The 21,728-nt window shown below is 46.2% G+C and overlaps 8 protein-coding genes across 8 annotated transcripts; 5 read left to right on the top strand and 3 right to left on the bottom strand.

Annotated features, from left to right (window-relative positions):
• Window positions 1-93: 93 nt before the first annotated feature.
• Window positions 94-1,632, top strand: pfa4 (putative palmitoyltransferase with autoacylation activity Pfa4; the record flags this gene model as incomplete). The annotated part of the gene is made up of 5 exons (XM_056953553.1): window positions 94-428; window positions 481-652; window positions 701-1,000; window positions 1,066-1,144; window positions 1,199-1,632. The coding sequence occupies 5 exons, from the start codon at window positions 94-96 to the stop codon at window positions 1,630-1,632; spliced, it is 1,320 nt and encodes a 439-aa protein (XP_056812442.1).
• A 15-nt stretch (window positions 1,633-1,647) lies between these two features.
• N7506_004258 (class I SAM-dependent methyltransferase) lies at window positions 1,648-2,521 on the bottom strand (the record flags this gene model as incomplete). The annotated part of the gene is made up of 2 exons (XM_056953552.1): window positions 1,648-2,149; window positions 2,208-2,521. 2 exons carry the CDS (start codon window positions 2,519-2,521, stop codon window positions 1,648-1,650), a joined length of 816 nt encoding a protein of 271 aa, XP_056812441.1.
• An 855-nt stretch (window positions 2,522-3,376) lies between these two features.
• Window positions 3,377-5,178, top strand: N7506_004257 (uncharacterized protein; the record flags this gene model as incomplete). The annotated part of the gene is made up of 7 exons (XM_056953551.1): window positions 3,377-3,449; window positions 3,599-3,708; window positions 3,796-3,821; window positions 3,872-3,982; window positions 4,328-4,695; window positions 4,752-5,035; window positions 5,086-5,178. 7 exons carry the CDS (start codon window positions 3,377-3,379, stop codon window positions 5,176-5,178), a joined length of 1,065 nt encoding a protein of 354 aa, XP_056812440.1.
• A 539-nt stretch (window positions 5,179-5,717) lies between these two features.
• On the top strand, window positions 5,718-6,887 carry N7506_004256 (uncharacterized protein; the record flags this gene model as incomplete). Its single annotated transcript, XM_056953550.1, has 1 exon — window positions 5,718-6,887. One exon carries the CDS (start codon window positions 5,718-5,720, stop codon window positions 6,885-6,887), a length of 1,170 nt encoding a protein of 389 aa, XP_056812439.1.
• Window positions 6,888-7,825: 938 nt separating this feature from the next.
• On the top strand, window positions 7,826-8,971 carry N7506_004255 (Gfo/Idh/MocA family protein; the record flags this gene model as incomplete). The annotated part of the gene is made up of 1 exon (XM_056953549.1): window positions 7,826-8,971. The coding sequence occupies one exon, from the start codon at window positions 7,826-7,828 to the stop codon at window positions 8,969-8,971; it is 1,146 nt and encodes a 381-aa protein (XP_056812438.1).
• A 1,086-nt stretch (window positions 8,972-10,057) lies between these two features.
• N7506_004254 (uncharacterized protein) lies at window positions 10,058-11,912 on the top strand (the record flags this gene model as incomplete). The annotated part of the gene is made up of 5 exons (XM_056953548.1): window positions 10,058-10,296; window positions 10,352-11,011; window positions 11,081-11,342; window positions 11,405-11,625; window positions 11,681-11,912. 5 exons carry the CDS (start codon window positions 10,058-10,060, stop codon window positions 11,910-11,912), a joined length of 1,614 nt encoding a protein of 537 aa, XP_056812437.1.
• Window positions 11,913-12,255: 343 nt separating this feature from the next.
• On the bottom strand, window positions 12,256-14,330 carry N7506_004253 (glycosyltransferase; the record flags this gene model as incomplete). The annotated part of the gene is made up of 5 exons (XM_056953547.1): window positions 12,256-12,458; window positions 12,514-12,652; window positions 12,724-13,363; window positions 13,413-14,180; window positions 14,239-14,330. The coding sequence occupies 5 exons, from the start codon at window positions 14,328-14,330 to the stop codon at window positions 12,256-12,258; spliced, it is 1,842 nt and encodes a 613-aa protein (XP_056812436.1).
• A 221-nt stretch (window positions 14,331-14,551) lies between these two features.
• N7506_004252 (uncharacterized protein) lies at window positions 14,552-15,384 on the bottom strand (the record flags this gene model as incomplete). Its single annotated transcript, XM_056953546.1, has 2 exons — window positions 14,552-15,162; window positions 15,225-15,384. 2 exons carry the CDS (start codon window positions 15,382-15,384, stop codon window positions 14,552-14,554), a joined length of 771 nt encoding a protein of 256 aa, XP_056812435.1.
• Window positions 15,385-21,728: the final 6,344 nt, after the last annotated feature.

Below are 21,728 nucleotides of genomic sequence, written 5' to 3'. Positions count from 1 at the left end.
CTATTAGTCAGCAAACCACGACAAACATCACGTCCGACTTGGACACTTCTCTATTCTCCAGCAGCGCCGTTCAACGCGGCTAGAGATATTGAAATGTTCGGCGAGGATTTTTCAATAACTCAGCTGGCGATTCCGGCTGTCAGTGTACTCATTGCCTTTCTGGCTTATACCTCACAGTACTTCTTTCTGCACTTTGAATCTGTGCCTCTGACAACAGATGAGACATGGAAGATCAACATATTTGCTGTGTGCATATGGATATGTTATTACCGCACTTGCTTTGTAGATCCAGGCCGACTACCGAAAACGGAGCGGCGGCCAAAGCCCGAGGATCAAGAAAGTGACGAAGTCACTGGCCGCCAACGATGGTGTCGTAAATGCGAAGCTTACAAACCGCCACGAGCTCATCACTGCAAGACTTGCAAGAGGTTAGGGATAGAAATGGGTTGGGTGGACTTTTTTTTGCTGATCATCCTTCAGGTGCATTCCAAAAATGGACCATCATTGCCCCTGGACCTCGAATTGCGTTTCTCATTTTACACTTCCCCACTTCATGCGCTTTCTGTTCTACGCAACTGTTGGAATGTCATATCTTGAAACACTTCTTTGGCAGCGGGCTTCGTTTGTATGGAAGAATAGCCATTTGCCAAGCGTAAGAGCACCGGCCAATCGACCACCTCAGGTTGCTGACACTACACAGTACATGGGACCTACAATTGGACAGCTTATCCACCTCTTCATTCTTTTAGTGGTCAACGGTTTTACCACTTTTGCCCTGGGTATTCTCCTACTTCGAAGTTTCTGGACGATTGGAGCAAACACAACGACCATCGAAACATGGGAAATCGAAAGACATGCGACTCTCGTCCGACGCGCTCGTGTCCTGGGTGGATACCTTGAGGGCCCTGGTGGAATCCGGGTGTACATCAAAAAGCAAGAATATCCGTACGACATCGGTATATGGGCGAACATCAAGCAAGCCATGGGCGGGAGCGCAAATGTCAGTTGTTGTTTTGGACATTCCCAGTCATACTATTTTGGGCTCTCCAGCTTACGCATCTATAGGTGATCAGCTGGTTCTGGCCGCTTGCTGCGAGTCCTGATCGTCGCACCGGTTGGGAATTTGAGACGAATGATTTTGAAGGTAAGCTTTGTCTCTTCCTGGATGACCCTGATCGATTTCTGACCACTCACTCAGACCCCGGTGTCTCATGGCCACCTCCTGACCCGGACCGAATCCCGATACCTGCAAGCGCAAAGCCGCCAAGGAACTTCCGCATGCCTCAGTATGAGACCATTCAAGATGAGATCGATGCCTTCAATCGTCGCAAAGAGGAAGACATGAAGCGATTCCAGCAAACTTCTGGGTTACAACGTCGCAAACCTTTCCACAATCGTCACCCAGCAAACAATTATGCGGAGAGTGAAGGCGACGATTCCGATACCGGCTCTCGAAATGGCTCAGACGAAGGCGAGGAGTCGTGGCGAAATGCAGAGGGGGAAAGATTACGTGACTTTGGGGTTGATGAAGAGGCGGAGTTCTACGACGAGGAAGACATCCCTCTTGCCGTTCTCATTGAACGACGAAGGCAGCAGGAATCTCGGGAAAGAGCTCTGCATCACAACTCCTAAACATGATCAACCACATTAAATTTTCTTCGCAATTCCTCTGAGGCGTACATAGCCCAACCACTGACTTCCATCCTCGACGCGGGTCACCACAGTCTGAAGGACATCACAAATCTGCTTGACGACAGTATCTTGTTTTTCCTCTGGCAGAGCTTCGAGGAACTGAGCACCCATAAGCCTCACCCAACCTTCCAACCCGCCCTTGGCATCACTTGTGAGTTTTGTTGGGCGATACTCGAGCTCAGCATTCTCCACTTGGAATCCAACTTCTTCCAAAGCGTTTCGCATCCAGGTATCCGATGGGAAAAACCAAGGGCTCGTTTCTCGGGCTTTTTCGATCGAGATGCCTTCCTGAACAAGTGCAAACAGTAGAGCTGCCTTGACCTCTGCAACATTGCCATGCCCACCCATCTCGAACACATACGTTCCACCCGGCTTCAAGCAACCATGGATTGCACGAAGTGTCGACATTCGTGTGTTTTCATCCCGTAGGATCCAGTGGAGTGCTGCATTGGAGATTCTGCGAGATCATCAGCGAACCGTTTGCCTTGATAAGTAAATATCACAGATCAAATTACACTTTATCCCACGACCCATCCACAATGGACGTTTCTTTCTCCAGGTATCGGCAGTCTACAACGCGGAAGCTGGCCTTGGGGCTTGCGTAGTCTTTGTTGGCAGATTCAATCATCGATCCTGACGAGTCAATACCCAACACGGAACCAATGGCCGGGAGGTAGTTTGATGTGAATTTGCCATCACCGCAGCCCACATCTAGAACTTTGTCGGTTGGCTTAGGGTTGAGTGAGGCCAAGAGCTTCCCGGTAATCTTCGCGGAGTATACGAAAGATGCAGACGCAGCGTATGCCTGGATCTCAATGTCAGTATACAGATCTATTATATATCGCATTTCAGGTATCATACTTCTTCGGACCAGTTGTCCTTCTTGGCTGAGGTGGTTTCTGTCATGATCTTTTTGAAGTATGAGAAAGCGGACGAGTCAAAGCGGTTTCAAGGTTGGTGTGGGGTGGCGTCTCGATGCCGATTGAAGAAACACAGGAGCCTAAAGGCTGTTCAAAACTCACAGTGGCCTCGGGATGTTCAAAGCTCAAAAGATTCTTACAGAAACCAGAATCAGCGAAGTGTGAGCTTTCTTATATGTCGTTTTAATAGAGCGACGGACATGTTAGGTAGTATATGTGCGGGGCCGATATCGGACCGGAGCGGTCTTTAACATATGCCCGCTGTTTATATGGTTTACTTGTTGCGACTTCGCATTTGTTGCCCACTGGGGCAATTCTAAATTCAAGGTTTGTTCGTCGATAGCTGCTGTCGAGATCGAAATATTTGATCCATGTCCTATATCTCAAGGGAATGCGAAGCGTAGTTCTCTCTATGGATTGGCATAGAAGCTCAGTTAATCATCGATAAAATCACTGAATTTTGACTAACATCTCTTTCTTGCGATGTTCTAATGAGAATGATAGGAGTATTCTTGACGCCAAACTGGCAGGCTATTTGTACTATGTCTTGTATTTTCTAGCCTTGAGCATAGTGCAAAATAAGCATCACCGTATCAGACGTAAACATTTGACGTCACTTGGCGGGGCATTCGGCAAGGGCGGAATAAGCAATTTGATTTCCGCTATTTTCACTGGACAAAACCCCCCTTCGCTATTAAATTATACAGTGATTCTCACAAGGTTGTTGCGCTTTTGTAGCCTATCACGAAGTATCATGTCGTACCATGGCCATTGCAACTGCGAAAGTATTCGCATTACCCTTCCGCAGCAACCCGCAAACACCGTTATCTGTCATTGGTATGTGGGTATCGTTTTTTGTGTACTCCGTAGAGACAATGACTGCTAATGCAGTATACCAAACACAGTGATTGCTGCAAACGGGCTGGTGGCAGTGGTTCGATTCCCTATCCAGACCCGTCTTACATTTCTACTGATACTGCTACCAGCCTTTTCTCTCAACTATTTCGTCGGCGAGGAAGATATGACCGTGGAGGATACGAGGTCTACCTTGAAGATCTATGAAGATAAAAAGTCCACTAGCGGCAACATCGTTAAGGTATGTTCACAACCACACCCTTGTCCATGGAAGATCCATGTCATTGGTCATCCCGAAAGCTCAGGCTGATCACTTTTCCTAAATCAGCGACATTTCTGCTCTGACTGTGGAAGGTATGAACACCAAATTTACGGGTGAAGTGATCATTGACATTCCACGACAGCCCAGTTTTTACGAAGACCCCCAAAGCCCCGGGGAAGGCCTTTTTGAAGGCAGCGCTGTTTGACACAATCTCGAGCCCGTCGACTGAAGTCTTTGCCAACAAGCAATTGGAGTGGGTCGATCTCGGGGCTACTGAAAAACATGCATGAGTGGGCTGCCATAGAGGATGCATATGGCATCATTTTAGCCCATGCATAACAAGCTACTACTGGTTAAATTATAACAAAATGGAATTTCAGAAGAACAAGCAAATTAACATTACCCTCGAAAATATCCTACTTCAAACAGCTTTATTTATTTCATCATCATATCAACAAACCAAATGAGAAGTAGACAAATTTAATTGCGGGGAGATATGATGCCGATCCATGGAAGGCCCGCCAAACCTGCTTTGGCCCTGCACCAGCGGGGACCTCAATTTTAACAGAACCATGCTATCCACACAGGGCTGAGATAGCATCAGAAGAATGACATTATCAGACGAAACTCCAGGTCCAGCGGAATCCACGGGCGCTGTGTTACGGAATATCCCGCCGCGTCACGATATCGCGAGCGATGCAAGCGACGCGGATCCACGCGAGGCTCTTGAGCTCCAGAATATTCAGACGCGCGAGGACAATGAACTTGATGACTCCGCCGGATCTGCCTCATCGGGCGATGAGTATCGCGTCGTGACGCGTCGTACCACATCACGCGCCCTCGATGCGCGCGCGGATGCCCGCCGGCGCAAGCAGGCTCGGACGGGTGCTTGGGGCAAGCTCACTCGGTTTTGGACACATCATGTCACTTTGACGGTTCCCCACAAGAGTAACCGCGACTACTTCGGTGAGTTTCAACGAGATGTGGTTTCACCTTTTACGCCCATGCTAATTACTTCAAAGCTCTGGAGAGGACGTTCCTCGCGTACATACGCACATCGCTTGTTATCACACAACAAGGCGTTCTCATTGCACAACTTTTTCGTCTACAGGCAGCGGAAGCGCTGGCAGACAAGTTGGGATTTCATCAGGTGGGCATCCCACTTTCAGTGGCATGTCACAGTGTGGCTATCCTCGTGGCTCTAGTGGGCGCCTTTCGATTTTGGAGACAGCAGAATGCAATCGCTAGGGATAAGATTCATGCTGGGGGTTGGGAGCTGAATTTTGTGGGGATTCTCTTGGGCTGTGTAAGCTGAATGTGAACTTGATCATCGAAGGCTTTGCTAATCGCGTCTAGATTATCCTGACGACATTGGTAATATCTATTGCAATCATCGTCGAAGTTGATATGGACCCTTATGTCGTTGTGAATCGAATATTGGGTCGATGAAAGATGATTTCAAGCAACGAAAAAGGATTCGCACAACTTTCCCATTATGAGCGATGAGCTCATTTCTATGTTCATATCCTCAACGAGACAAATGACTAACGACTACAATATTTCTTATCCGCTACCTTCTTTTTTGCTTCTAGAAACCACCGATTGGTCTGATGAGAATTGTGCCGGTTGCCGACCGAGTTGGCTGAAGTTGCATAGCCCCTCAAGTCCCATTCGGGGATGGACTAATGGCTTTGGTCAATGTTTGCTGGATCTGAAAGCCAATGAGAGGATTGTTGAGCGCGATTCTATCCACCGCGCCCGGCGCCCGATGTGCGCAAAAACAGGGCAGCCCCACTGGGGCCAAAACTACCGCGCCTCGATCATGATACTAACATCTGAAGCCCAATTCAAACAATAGAACTGACATGCATTTGTCGATACAGACACAGAAACGAAGTCGACAATAGCCCGATCTCGAATATTTCTCGTTTCACTCTGACACTGGAACACTACGGTCTCCTTCGCGCAACGCAATATCACAAGATAGGATGTCAACCTTGGAAGAAGCACTGTCGCAAAGACACAGGCTGTCAGTGTGGCATGTCTACCGTGAGGGCTTTGACCATATTTCCATCACACCGTTCCTCGTGCCAGGAAAGGAATATGGGCATAGTTCGCACGACGAGGACAGATATTACCAGTCACGTTTTCAACAACAAAACGGCTACTTTGTGCATTTACCCAGTCTCTTGTTTCACAACGCACCCCGAACTCTTCGCCGTGGGCCCAAAAAGGGAGGCGACCCTATTTGCACAATCAAGCTCGGAGCATTCTGGAATGACTGGATCATCCAGTTCAGTGAGCATCTGAACAAGGTTATTGATCCCAGAGGATTAGTGAGGTGGGAATGCCGCAGCAATCAAGACAATTCCACGTCCAACGATATCAGGGAGTGGAAAGGATACAAAGTTCGCACATGGAGAGTGTGGGGAGAAACGGGGGCAGAATATCATCGTACGGTGAATGCCAGACGGAAAACCGTGAAAGAGGAAGACACCGAAGGCTGCACAACTAGAGCCAAAGAGAAATTCGAAGCACGAGACTTGGAGATGGGCCCTGTTGAAAGTGAGAACGACCTTGCCAGTGGTTCACGAAGCCAGAATATCTCAGGGGAGCCTTCTTTCCCAGGCTCGCCGCCTGCAGCTGTGCTTTCTCCAACTTTGGCCGATGAAGCATTTCGACTTAAATGGAGCTCACCTTTATCGATTCGTACTCGCACCTACTGCTTTGAATATGCCGGCATTGAGTTCTCTTGGGAAGGCACTCGAGACGTGCACCATAATCATACGTGGAACAAAAGACTCATGCCTTTCAACCACTTGAAGCTGCTTGCCAGGGTTCCTGGCTCTACAGAGGAGACATACGTTGCCCAGTATATTTCAAGTTTCTCTCACGACAAACATGGGCAGTTGTGGATCTTTGATTCTGTTGTCACAGAGCTCCTTGAGAGGACCGGTCATCCTTCGAAATGGATCAAGCAAACTGGAAACAATGAACGATTTTCATTGGATATTAACTGGGATATTCAACAGACTCGCTTATATGATATGATTATGGCGACATCAACGTGTATGATAATTGGCGAGTGGCAGAAGCGGTCGATTCTTTGGATGATTTATTCGACACTATACATGGGTTACGTTTTGGGTGCACTTTGAACAGTTATTGTCGATGTTCATCCAAGGTTCCGAAATTTTGCCGGGATGACAGATCCAAAAGAAAAGATTGGAGAGAAGATTACTGTTGTTTCGGGTACTGCAGGCGAACCATATGAGAAGGAAGAACCCACTGAGCTCTTTGACTGCAGCCTTGGAATTATCGGGCCAGGTATACATGACCGACACATGTACATACAAGAGATACCTAGTGACAGCCAAGCCTGTCTCGGGTCAATTATAAGCGAGATTGCAATCAGGCTGAAATGCATTCAAGCTTACGCCGACCTCGGAAAGAACCTTGGAACCAGCCACAACTCCTCCGGCTCCCGAGTTTCATCGCAAAAGTAGTAGAATACCTCACTTCTGGTGCTGATAATTTAAATAATCAGGCTTCGAGATTTTTAACACCCCGAGCCTGATATCTTGAGCTGGTATAGCCTGTCAAGATGCTGTCGATTCTACTATGAGGTGTTGATATATATGATTCAGCGGTGGAAATCGGTTATAACATGTTTTGTAGTTGGTCGATGTAGATCTCAAAGCGGGGTACAAGCCCCATGATCAAAGATCGCATACGACTGGCGGATCGGGAAATTATTTTTCAGCCAATTGCACGTTTGGTTTCTTTGTGTAAAAGGCCTGAAAGCAACAGAATGTCGATCCAGCGTGAGCGTTGGGGAACAAAAGAAGAATTGTGCGGGGAAGAATCATGAGTTTGCCCGGGGAGATGCCAAGTAGATGTGTCTAGCCCGAAAGATCGAAGCAGTGGGCTTACTTCCTGAGCAGCATACTCTCTCTCTCTCTCCGCCTCGCATCAATCCGCTTCTTACTTTCCCTCTCCCCGTGTTTGCACGCCTCTTCGCCGAAAGTCACATTTTGATTCAACCCGCATTGTCTGCTCGCAATCTAACTGCTAATAGACCAGACCATTTGCCAACATGAGTAACACGACACAGTCCCCAAAGAAGCGGTATGCCCTCATAGGAACTGGAGGTAGGGCTGGTCTCTTCTACACAAGCATTTCCCGAGACTTTGCCGAGACGAGTGTTTTGGTTGCTATTTGTGATACAAACCAGACTCGACTCGACTACGCTAAATCGAAGATCGATTCCCTGACTGATGGTCAGATTCCAACTTATCTCGCCAAAGACTTCGATGTGATGATCCAAGAAACAAAGCCGGATGAAGTCATTGTCACCACCATTGATCGGACCCACCACATCTATATTGTGCGCGCCCTGGAACTTGGATGCAATGCCATCACCGAGAAGCCAATGACCATCGATGTTCCACAGTGCAACGAGATTTTTTCAGCCGTGGAACGTACAAACAATCGAGTCAGAGTTACCTTCAACTACCGATACGCGCCACACAATACAAAAATCTTCGAGCTCATCCGCTCCGGTGCAATTGGAACAGTCACGAGCATTCATTTTGAATGGATGCTCAACACTTCTCACGGAGCTGACTACTTCCGACGCTGGCATCGCGACGCACGAAACAGCGGTGGCCTTCTTGTCCACAAATCGACTCATCATTTTGATTTGATCAACTTTTGGCTGCAGTCCAGACCTAAAACTGTATATGCCCAAGGGGACCTCAAATTTTACGGCAAGAAGAATGCCGAGGAGCGTGGTGTCACCAAATTTTACTCACGGGCATTCGGCAGTGAGGCTGCGAAGGATGACTTGTTTGCCCTTCATCTGGACCAGAATCAGCAACTGAAGTCCCTTTACCTGGATGCTGAGCATGAAGATGGATACTATCGTGATCAGAGCGTTTTTGGCGACGGAATCAGCATCGAAGACACCATGAACGTTCTCGTTAGATATGAGAACGACGCTGTTCTTACCTACTCGCTTACGGCTTATGCTCCATGGGAGGGCTTCCGGGTCAGCTTCAACGGAACGGGGGGAAGACTGGAAGCCGAGATTGTGGAAAGTAGCTACGTTAACTCGGGAGGAGAGCAGTCCCTAGAGGGTGCCGCTGAGAACATAACATTAAAGCTTCGACCATTGTTCCAAGAGCCAAGGGATATTGAGGTTATTCAGGCGGCGGGGGGCATGGAGGCGGTGATAACGTGATGCTTCGTGATCTCTTTGGGGAAGCGGAGCCCGATGAACACATGAGAGCTGCCAGTCACATTGATGGAGCTGCCTCTATTCTTACCGGCGTCGCTGCCAACCGCTCAATCCGTACAGGGGAAGTTGTGAAAGTCAGTGACATCTTAACCCTTCCATGAAGAGTCGCTGGATCCATGGCTTGCATTTTCACACAAGGAATTGCTGAGAGTCAGCCCTAATATGAGTTGGTCACCGCAGAAATAGTTTGATTCTTTTAGTTCCAGGCGCAACATACGTCATTGAAATTTAAAATTTACCTTAGGAAATTCGTACATAACACAGGTGGACTATAGATCTCCGGTACATGCGAATTTCGTTAACAGAATTATTGAGGTTCATCGAGCGCGATCATCATCGCATTGGTTTTGACAATATTCATTTGAGATTTCCAGGGTAGAGCTATGGCTCTCGAAGCTAACTCAGAGAGGCTGCAATGATCAAGTGTTTAGTCCGTAGCGTGGGGGGTCCACGGGTGTCGCGAATCTGGGGACGCAGCTCTCGATTGGCCATTAAAGAAACAGACTAGTACTAGTTTGTACATAGCGGCATTTACCCCAGAGTATTCGGTACTGCCAAGGTACGCGGGTGGGTGACTCGGATCCTCCGTGTACCCTTTTGGTGTAAAAGACATAGCATAGAGTTGGCATGGATTGCTAGACCAATCATTGCTGCAACGACATCGCGCCACCATTTTGACCCCCGCATTCCTGGCTTGCTTGTTGGATGAACTTGCTCATCTGACCAGCAATCCGGCTCTGAGATTAGCCCAAGTCAGGCTTTATTGGTGCGAAAAAAAGAATGATCTAGGGCTCGGTATTCCGCCCTCGGAGCTTCGCCATGATGCTAGTCACCATGGTGGCATGTTATCAAAGGCAAATTTCAGGCTGAAAACTACCATTTACAAATCTTGGCAGATCTTCTTTTTAAATACAATATTCCTGAGCTACCCCAAAAGTCTACATTTCCCACTAACATCATAAGCATTGATCGCGTCCTGTTAGGAAATCAAAACACTTTCGTTCTGCCTGACACGAAGATCTCTCTACTATGAAGCCCCACAAGAGCGATGATATTCAGATCGCACATGATGAGAACTTGGATCAAGGCCAGGGCGATGACCATACCTCACGATCAAAAGCTGTTGAATTTTTAGCGGGAAATTCAAGTGAGCAACCTAGCTTCACCTACGAAGAGGAAAAAGCTGTGCTTCGCAGAATTGATTCGCGGGTCCTTATTCTTGTACTATGGGCATATTTCTTCCAGCAGCTGGACAAGAGTACATTAAGGTACTTAGCCCAGATTTTCCCCCTCCGCGTGCACTCAGCCTTACATCAATCACAGTTATGTGTCCATTTTCGGAATCTCAGAGGATGCTCACCTGGTTGGCCTTCAGTATTCCTGGCTTGGCTCTATTCTATATCTCGCTCAACTGGTCATGCAGCCTTTGGCAGCTTTAGTCCTTGTGAAGCTCCCAACAGGGAAGGTTTTGGCTTCGGCAATCTTCCTTTGGGGTTCCTCGCTCACCATCATGGCCGCCTGCACTAATTTCTCATCACTTCTTGGTATGCGCTTTGTCCTTGGGTCGTTTGAATCATTGATCGCACCTTGTTGTGTCGCCATCACACAGATGTGGTGGCGGCGTAGCGAGCAGACTCTGCGAGTCAGCTACTGGAGCGCCATGAATGGTGTCACATCCATCATCGGAAGTCTACTGACATATGGTCTGGGCCATATCCACAGCGCGGTGCTATATCGCTATCAGACCATCTTCATGTTTTGTGGGCTGCTGACGGTGGCTTACTCTCTCGTTGTCTTTTGGCTCATGCCAGACTCGCCGATGGACGCTCGATACCTCAACCAGCGAGAAAAGTTCATTGCTACAGAGCGGCTCCGAGCGAATCAAATGGGCATCGTCACCCAGAAGTGGCGATGGGACCATGTCCTAGAAGTGATGCTCGATCTCAAAACATATTGCTGGTTTTTTACCATCATTGCTATCTCGTGAGTTCCTTCAAAAAACACCACCGTACCCACATGATGAGCATTTCAACTCATTATCGACCCTAATAGTATTGCAAGTGGTGGCATCTCCTCATTTGGCTCCTTGATTGTGAAGTCTTTCGGATTCAACAGCTTTCAAACAATTCTATTCAACATTCCCTTCGGAGTCGTTCAAGTCATCGCTATAGTGGGTGCCGGTTGGATCGCTACGCGCACTCAACGAAAAGGTCTCGTTATCTCGGGCATGAGTATAATGCCCGCGGTCGGTGCTATCTTGATGCTTACCGTCCCACGAAAGCAAAAGGGAGTTCTGCTTTTTGGATACTATTTGGTATGCCATAATTGACTTGCCTGACGAAAATCTCTAGTCATATTCTGACACTCTCATCATAGGTTTCAACTTTGGCTGGAATAACTCCTATGCTTTATGCATGGCAAGCCCAAAATACCGCAGGCGACACCAAGAAGAAGTGCACTTCCGGGATTGTATTTGTTGGAATGTGCGCTGGAAATGTCATAGGGCCACTTCTGTTCTCAACCGACGATGCACCCTTATATCGAACAGGTCTCATAGCCGATCTCGCTATGTTTGTCACAGTGGGAATTCTCGCCGCGTAAGTCGGAACCTCAAGCTCATTCTGCAGTAATGCGTACTCACAAGTCGTCAAGGCTTATCCCTATCTACCTCGCTTTCTTGAATAAAAAGCACGAGAAGATGCGGTTGGGACTTGGAAAGTCCGCGCATGTCGCTGACATGTCTATGCTCCGGAAGGACCAACTCAAAGTGAACAAAGCGACCGAGCTCGAGAGTTCTCAAGATCAGAAAAATTCCGTTGAGGAAGATAAGGGACTATTGGATGTGACTGACCTAAAGAATGAGGATTTTATCTATGTTTATTAGAAATTCAGTCTAATGAATTCCATTCATACAATTGGACTTGGATCAATGTTGAATTCTCGGTCCTTGTTCTACGAAGAACCCTGGAAAGGCTCGAGAAGCACGTAACAGAGCATACTATTGAACCAACATTCCCAAGGTCTGGGCCTGGACTCTGAACCAAAGACCTCAAGATCCCGGAGTCGGCTTTTGCTTTTTCTCATTGATGTAATGGGATTATTCTCATAATTCGTTATTAAAAACTAGATAATAGATGCGTATAAAGTACAGTTTGGTATGTCACAGACAGGTCCATAACCTGCCCCCAAAAAAGTTGTGGTGAGACACCCTTCAATACAGGGCACTCTTAGTATGAAACCCGCAGGTCTTCTTCCAAGAGTTGCCATTTCCGAGCAACTTCCATCCGCTCTTCAGCTGAGGATTCATGCATTTCCTCAAGCCCTTGGGTTATTCGAGATGCTACAATGGCATTCTCCTGCTTTTTGCCCAAAGATATTTGCAATCTTCTGCGAAGTCCAATCAAGGGGTAACCGAAAAGTCCCCAGAGACCTATTTGCCGAGTCAACATTGCAGACTTGCCGCAAGATCCGAATTCGCAACATACCTGCAGGTGGCTTGAGAAAAACACCTCCGAGACCCTTTCCAATTCCCTTGGCCATGCCTTTTGCACCTTGATGTTTTAGGCCGTACCGTGGCTGGGTAACCACCCCTGTGACACCGTAGTAGAATCCATCTCGCAATTCCTAAATCGTAAGTCAGCTAAAGAGTCGGATTTGTGGGGGTTTGCTGCACGCATTTCAGGGGTTCCGCATACCGTACCTGCAGCCCTTACGCCGCTGCGAAAGCCGATGACCTTTGGGGTTGATTTGACCATGCGATCATGGTACAATTTGGGCGCATTGTGGAAGCCTTTTGATAAACTGAGAGTAAGATCTGTAGGAAGCCAGATGACGGTTTTTAAGAATTTCAACGACATCCGACTGCTGTGGCTGCGCATTTCAGTAAAAGCGCTATTCTGTCTCACTGGTTTTTTTATGCAGTCCATTGTTGGAGATTTCTCCAGTTGTAGACTGCGTCTCCTTTCCAAACTTGTTACAGGTGAAACTCCGCTCAAGTCGTGATCTTCCTCAAGGCTATTGTCATCTTCGTCATTTGAATCGTCGGTATGGTGGTACTCATTGGTCTCGTGATACTGCTCTTCTTCGCTCTCTTCGCTGGACTCTTGGCTTCTTCGCTGGCGCTTCCATGCACATGCGACCCTTCTAGGATCATCAATATCGGAGTTGCCTGGATGCCCAATGGCGCGACCGGCGGAGATGAGATCAGTCGCCATGTCATACGGCACTTCACCAATTCCAGTGATGAAGTTTGCAATAGCGCCGACAAGTACTTGCGCTCCTGCGCTCAATGGTCCAGCGGGGTCACGCCAAGTATCGTACTCAGACGCCCGATTTCTGTGAAGTCAGTCAACACGATACGTTGATTCCAGAATGATAATCTTACAACACAAGATCCCGTGCGTTGATCTTCTCCATCTCGACCAAAACCGTGGCAGCAAATGCACTCAAGCCAATTTCCGTGTGTCTCAAGTGCCAAACAGCAGGACGAGATGGACAAACTGCGCATCTCAGAGACTTGAGATTCAGATGTCGGTGAAAACTGCGCACCCCGTCTCGCACGCCAGACTCTTTCTGCATCTTGTCGGCAATTATCTGAGCCTTTTCCTTGGTGGATGGCTCTAGAGCCATCTTTATCGCACTACTCAGCTTTTCAACCGTCAGTTGTTTGTGAGGAATCGGCCCCGGGCCAGCTCCAGCGGCCGCGACGATTCCTCCCCAGAATTGCTGATCACCGAAGAAAGGAACGATGATGGTTGGACGCCCGAGAGAAAGTCCCGCAGCAGTTGTACCCGCGCCGCCATGGTGAATGACGCATGAGACATGCCGAAACAGCCAGTCGTGCGGAACGCTTCCAATTATGAGAACATTATCCGGGACTTCGACACTGTCAACTCCAAGGTTTCCCCACCCCTTCGAAACAATCGCTCGTTGGCCAGCCTGCTTGAGCGCGTCGAAAACGATGTTGGTCAACCTTATAGGATCATCCACGACAATAGAGCCAAATCCAACATATATTGGCGTTGACCCGGATTTCAGAAAGTCTTCAATCTCTTTTGGGGGCTTGAAATCAGATTTGGAAGGGAGGACGCTGAAACCGCAGATATCGATATCGTCGTTCCAGTCGCGAGGTTTGGGGAGTAATGCAGGCGACCTAATAGTGAGGTCTGGTTAGCACATGTGGTCTAAGGTCGCCGTTGGGGGAGCCTTACCACAGATATGAGTATGGAACTCTTAGGCGATGTATCAGACTTGGCGCTGTAATTGAATCCACTGGATCCAGCGCGAGAATCTTTTTCGCCATGAGTTGACGAGATCCCCTAATCCCTCCCAGATCATCATGTCCACCACAGCATACGAAACAAAATTAGCAACGGTTGGTTTGCAATCCTGCTGGTGAAGCACAGCTAAAGGATGTGGGAACGATTGAGTCGGTGTCCAGGGCATACTAGAAGCATCGTGTCAGATTCGAGGCCAATCCAAAAGGTGAAATCACTCACGTAAACATCATATGTAGTGGGATTCCTAATCTTTGGGCACAATGAATATGGGCCAGACTAGGGGGTTTGCGATGATAGCATCAGCAACAAATGGACGTCGTCGATAATCAATGGTGTCGTTCCAAAGGTCTTCTTTGATTTGATGGAGGTTTGTTCCATCGCCCGTTTCAATGCATGACCTCCAGCACCCATATATGATTTCTTTCATTTCTCGTCGACGTTTTTGGATCGCGCCGCTTCGGATCGTACTAAAGGCCGGCATGAGGGACGGGTTCTTGACCATGAAGGCCATTAGCTCTTCTGGGTCTCCTCCTATGCAGAAGAACTCCAACTCAGCATCTAGTACAACATCCCGAAAAGCCAGGTGGGTGGCTAATCGCACTCGGTGTCCATGTGCCTTCAGCTCTTTCCCCAACGCAATGAATGGTTGTATGTCGCCCCGGGATCCAATAACTTGTATGACAAGGTTCATGCTCAATGGGAAATCCTTTCCTAGATCTCTCGGGATTGCTTCCGGGGTTTCCTTCGCCTCGAGTTCCTCCAAGTCTGGTTCCAATGGGGTTTTCTGGATGCGGTTTAGCAAGCCCGCGATGCTTGGCTTATGTTCATTAATATTTATATCGAGCCGACCGTCACCTGTGAAATACGAAAGGTCAGTCTCAACTTTATGCTAGTTGATTTGATCACTAAGCACGAACTCATGACTCGGACCCCAGTGTTGAGTCCATCACCACTGAATTGTACACCCTCCGCATCCTCTGAATAATGTCCGTTGACGTCCTCGGGCCAGTCCTGGGACTTTATTGACCCCTGCCGGTGAGAGCTGGCTCTCCTTGCAGTCGGTGCTGCAGAGGCCATTACCGGGACGGGAGATCGGGAGATCGACTGGTTAGAGCGGGTCGTTTCAAGATCTGGTATTTTGATCAATCTGCGCGACCGGAAACACGGTGGTATGGGGGCGCTCTAGCGAAAAGTGAGATACAAGTGTACATGCGCAGATGCGTGTTGCGCCGAAAAGAATATTTTGGTCAGCTTTAATCGATGATGTCAGAAGGATCTTCGAGCTTCCGGCTTCCCGGTTGTTCTGCGGGTCTCGGCATCAGCCCTGCAAAAATTGGACCCTTAATGGCTTGATGACTCAACCCAAATCTCACCGATGCCCAAATGTGCGACGACACTATGGTTTTGCAGTGGAAAGATGTTCGAGAATTTTTCGGCATCTCGGATCTCGGCTTGGGAAGGGGCTGCCTCTGTATCGCTGGAGATCGGTTCCTCTACCGCAGGTGCTAGTGGACGTTGGAAACAAGTCTTCGTAGCAATAAAGTGCCTATACAGTGAAGATGCTCCGGGCCCTGACCTCAACGATGTTCCAAGGTTCTGTTATACCTGTCATTGGACATGGTCGATATCGGGTCAACTAAAACAAACCAGCCAACATTGCAGAAGAAAGAAAAAAGATCGTGAGGGATCCTTGATAGATATAGAGGTGATATCTGGCGCTGGTTGATTACCCATGGCTGAGCTTTACATCTTCGCCCCTGAAGTGTGGTAGGGGACTTCGATACAATGCGATTTGGAATTGTAGCAGTGTATCAAGAAGAAAAGCAATGATAGATTAATACTTTTTGTAGATCATATATGGAGTGTCGCAGTCCCATTTCGGCAACCGGCTCTGTATCACGAAGGAAAAGAGACACAAGAGGAGAATGGTTGAAGTTGTTGAATCGACGGAGAGAAGGGGAGGCTGGAATGTTGGCCTGAGTTGTTAGTGTTAAAATAGAAACTAGTACGGAGTAGGAAAACCGATAACTGATCCGCGCTTCTGGGGAAGAGACCGTCAAGAAGAATAATTTTTGGTAAAGCAGTCGTCGTACATAGTGTGATTAGTGCTACTCCCCAATCCCTGATTATCGGTTCACAGCTTGGCATAGACTTTCTTTACTCGACTCGACCAATCACCATTACTCGATGATTATTTCGAGCAAAAAAGACAGCAAAGTATATATACTCGACAGAAAGAGAGAACAAAAAAAAACAAAAACATACAATAGTGAGGATTCGCTAGTGGCCACCCACCCAACTACTAACTCACCGGCGTGTGGCTTAAACGTGGCCAGTAGTCGGGTGGGTGCTACCCGGATGGGTAATAGGTGAGCGCCGCTCTTACGTCGCGCGACAGGGGGTGAGCAGGGTGAGTTGGTTATAGACAGGGTGAGAAGCTGGGCGAGAATCACCCGCTGTCACCCAATTTCCGCACGGACCGCCGTACGGACCGCAGTAATCCTTCTGTAAGCTATGTGGCAGTGAATCATTGGATCATAGCCTTTTTCTGAGGCACCTGCTCTCTTGGCATCTGCACACAGCCCCAATTCCTAGAGGCGATGAATATCGATTAAACAAGTGTATATCGACGAAGAACCTGAACTTCACGAAGAAGAGGAGGGAAAATAAGGAGTAAAGAGCTTTTGCTTAATTTGAAGGATCCTATAAATCATCGAGTCCATCTTGGCATGGGCCTTATATACGTCCCACGTATTTTTCCTAGGGTGATATATAGTATCTTGCATATATCACATCATCACAGATGTTATCCAAGTAAATAGTCAAAGTTGATTGGTAAATACTAAGCGCCGAGATAATAACCCTGGCAAAGCTGATGCCTATAGTATGTTGAAGTGCGAAATACGGAGTAGGCAAAGCTCAGCTGAAATCTTTCACCTCAGTCTACTCTATAAACTGTACAGACTACTATAAGCATAATATCGCCATCTCACGAAAATAAGTAACACTTTAGATTTACTCACTACTGAGCTAAGTAAACTTTTCAACAGAGTTAACAGTATTTTGAAAACTATTGAAGCATCTTATTCTTCTGATGCATGTTTCCACTGCGTCAAAACTCTCCCAGCCCCAAGCTTACAGGCTCTCTTGAACGTCCTCTTAAAGATCAGCAACCCCACACCAACAGAACCAACATTAACATCGAACAGAACAGAAATCAGCGTATCCAGCGATTATCACAAAACTATCGTGTCGCCTATCGACGAATATCCACATTCTGACGGAGACCTTGAGATTCGTGACTACGAACCAAGCAACAATATCAGTAACCCTGATCCAAGAGTTGGTCTATATGATCTGGATGTTATATCTATATTAGATGACCTTTGTAAGGCTCTTATTAAGAATCGAGAGGACCCGCAATACTTTTTACATTCCACATGTCACGGTGCTAAAGCTTCGGATGGGGTTATAGAGGCTTTTTCCCAGCTATATCGAAATTATCAGAGAATTCAGCCTGATACGACCCGGGATATCTACTTCCAATTCTATTGCCTATACAGGAGGCTTAAATTATGGAATATCTTCCTTTTAGCTAGGAAGCTTGGGTACCATACCGATAGAAAGTAGTGTAGGAATGCTTGTGAGGATCTTATATCCAAGATCAAAGCTAGATATCCTACTTTACTAGTAAAAACTTTACTTAACGAATATGTCCAACTTGGCTATGGCTATAATAAGTGGGTAGAGGAACTAGGAGGGCCCGAGTTCTTGCTTATGTTATCTTCGACTGTTTTAGAAGCTTAGTGAGTCAAGTCTATCTTATTAGAGGAATTAATTCTAATCTTACTAAAGATATACATCAAGACGATATTCACGTTTCTTTATATCCGCTGTTAACAGTCTTCGTGAAAATAGGATTAAAAGAATTTTGAAAGATAAAAATCTCGACTTAATTGGAAAAGCTATGTCAGAAAATCTTTGGGCACTCTCACTAGGAAGAGATAGTTCATTCAAGCGAACTCTTACCAAGTCGGCATGTAGGAGCAAGAGAAAACGGCAGATAGAAAGAAATAATAAGTGTCCTGATATTCGCGTTACTTCCTTTATCCATGTTAATATGGGGCAGATGACTAATATAAAACACCGAGACGTAAATTGGAACTAGATAAGGCAAGAACAATTAGAATAACACTTGATGATAGTCTATGACGGAATCAAGAAGCTAATATGCTTGATAAGACTCTATCTGAGTTATCCTTACAAGCTTCTGGGGACTATATCGAATTTTCTGAGCTGCTGGATATGGTGACCAGATTTCCTGACTCGGCGGACATGGTTGTATCGCTTCTTCCTGGCAGGGATACCGAATTACCTGAGCCGCTGGATAGAGTAAACCAATTTCCTGATTCGGCAGAGATGTTTGATTTGCTTGTTCCTAATAGGGGTGCCGAATTTCCTGAGCCGCTAGATATGATAAACCAATTTCCTGACTTGGTAGAGATATTCGATTTACTTTTTCCTAGCGGGGGTGTCGAATTTCCTGAGCCGCTGGATATGGTGACCTGATTCCCTGACTTGGTGGAGATGTTTGATGCGCTTGTTCCTGGCGGGGGTGCCGAATTTCCTGAGCTGCTGGATATGGTGACCCGATTCCTTGACTCGGTGGAGATGTTTGATGCGCTTGTTCCTGGCGGGGGTGTCGAATTTCCTGAGCCACTGGATATGGTGACCTGATTCCCTGACTTGGCGGAGATGTTTGATACGCTTGTTCCTAGTGGGGGTGCCGAATTTCCTGAGCCGCTGGATATGGTGACCTAATTCCCTAACTTGGTGGAGATGTTTGATGCGCTTGTTCCTGGTGGGGGTGCTGAATTTCCTGAGCCGCTGGATATGGTGACCTGACTCCCTGACTCGGCGGAGATGTTTGATTCGCTTGTTCCTAGCGTGGATGCTGAGTTTCCTAAGCCGCTGGATATGGTGATCTGACTCCCTGACTCGGCGGAGATATTTGATGCGCTTGTTCCTAGCCTGATGCTGAGCTTCGTGTCTTGAGATACGATGCTATCACTTAAACCTGGTAAGAATTGCGACTATCCAGCCCAGGAAAGATCTAGTCGTCTTATTGACATCTACAAAAGCTTTATATACATAAACCTATCTTCAGATGAATTTAGTGAATCAAGTATGCATACTATATACCTAGGAAATAGCCTTTATAACTTGTAATAAATATCAGTATCATACCACATATTCTTTATCGGGGTTAGTGTTATACATAGAAATTAGGACTGTTGAGTTTATCACCCGAGACTTCATTTTCCCTAGTCCCAATATGTTTTCTCTCTTCTTTATTCCTTCTTTCAGCTTTGTGTTCTCTGTTTATAAGATCCCGAACCTATCATAAGATAATCAATTCTGCTTTGCACTTGTTTCTGGTAGAAGCATAATAAGGCAGTCCAACTGTGCGTCCACAATAAAAGAACTGGTGAAATGTAGATATTGACCTTGCTGAAGTGTTTCCCCTGCAATTTGGATTTCGCTAGATGCTCCCTTAGTCCCCGAATCCACTGTAAGTGGGAAGAAGAAAGAGCGGTAATTAGGGGTTAAGCGAATTTCGACTTTTCCTTTGATGCGATATATTGTGTATCTGTATCCTTATTATGGGTTAATTATGTTTATACCACAGAAAGGAGGTCTTCTTGTGCTTCTAACCTTTATCTCAGTGAATTTCTGCGCCTCTAAAAATGGGCGCAAGTTTTCTAGATGGTTGGGGTCCACACATTGGGATGAATTCTTTGCGACCTCAGTTATTTTAGCGTTATTGTGTATCCAAGATACAAGACTCTTGAGCGCGGATAGAGCTTCAGGTGCTACTAAACAAGGTGTCATAGTATTCGTAACTTAGCAAGGCCAAACGTAGAATATCCGATATAGTAGAAGAGGGAGAACACCCTACTTATTATTAGTAGTCCTTCTTTATATAGGTTTCTTATGAAAAAAATATAATACCTTAAGTTTAGATGATAGAGTAGAGGCGGTGAGATAGATCGTCGAGGGGAGGTTCATAGTAGCGGGGTATAGATGATGGTTTAATGCCTAATTAGATGCTCGGGCGGATTAATTGTCGGATGTGCGTAGTACGTGACTAAACAGCATCCTATACTTCATCTTTAAACCCTAACAGCGAAGGTTATATAGCGTTCTTTGGTAGAAATAATATTACATCAACAGTTTTGCAGTTATTAAGCTCTTGTTGACCCTACAATAGCTCGCAATCTACTATCTAGCTGATTATATATATCTACTATTACACCTAGTATACTTATTACTAATCGCCTATCTACTTACTATGTATAGCAACCCTCCACCGACAGCCAAGTATCGATACGATAACTCCCCTGAGTCTAAGAGCTCTTCTCCTCCGCCCTCACCTGCCCAGATCCTTTCAGGGCGTCAATTACAGTCTAACTTATATCTTCTTAGGCCCAAGAATACTACTTCTTCATGCAATCTTGCTCATTACTTATTTACGCGGTCGCACTCGCGATCGCTCCTCGTTTGTGCACCTATTTTTGGGGTATTTCATACGCCAGAGATACTTTATATCAAAGATCATCGTTTCTCAACCTCAGCTTACTTATAGCCTGTTTCTTGCTTTCTTAGAATTTGATAGGGTAAACGCCTTTCAATAGCTATTTGATTCTGTTTATTGTCTCTTTTTTAAGCATCCTGCTCTGCGAGCGAACTGACTCTTCAATAACTTGGGGGTAAAATGAGTGAGTAAAGGATATATTAATCTGGAAACTTGGTAGTATATGAGGCTTTATATACAAATAAGTATTAGGTTTGGTTCAATCTTATTAAATAAAGTGTATCATTATTTAAGAGATCATAGGATCTAGTCAGGTGGTCATGGGAATGGGACTTATGTTAGATAGATCTCTTTTTTGAGGTCTCTTTTACTTCTCTTCTTCACGCATCTTACGCTCTGTTTATGTGTATCTTATTGATCCTTGCACATCGTTATCTATAATCTTGGGGCTTATAAAAATGCTTACGCTAGATATGGAATATGCTACGGGGAGGTTTGTAGTATTAGTGTGTATTCTAAGTATCATCCTGCTGCATTAGGAGCAAAAAACCAGTGTTCTAAGTTCGGCATCTTAGAACTGCGCTCGTTATATGCGGATCCCTAGTTCATTATAAAATATCTAGGTATGTAAAAATAAATAATGTAAATCAGTATATAAGGCTTTTACCTAGGTACCGATGAAAAGTTTATATTTCAGAGGAATAAATCTTAGAACGAATGGTGTATATTTCTATTGATAGAAAATTCTTGCTCTTGATGTTGTAAGAGATGGTCCTTAATCCCTATATATACCCTTAAAGAAATATCTAATATGTTTGTTACCAGT

This window comes from Penicillium brevicompactum (genome assembly GCF_028827555.1).
Source record: "Penicillium brevicompactum strain IBT 35665 chromosome Unknown utg000003l_segment0_segment0, whole genome shotgun sequence".
Taxonomy (NCBI): domain Eukaryota; kingdom Fungi; phylum Ascomycota; class Eurotiomycetes; order Eurotiales; family Aspergillaceae; genus Penicillium; species Penicillium brevicompactum.
Note: the sequence above shows the minus strand (reverse complement) of the source record. Positions and strands in the feature narration are given on the sequence as shown.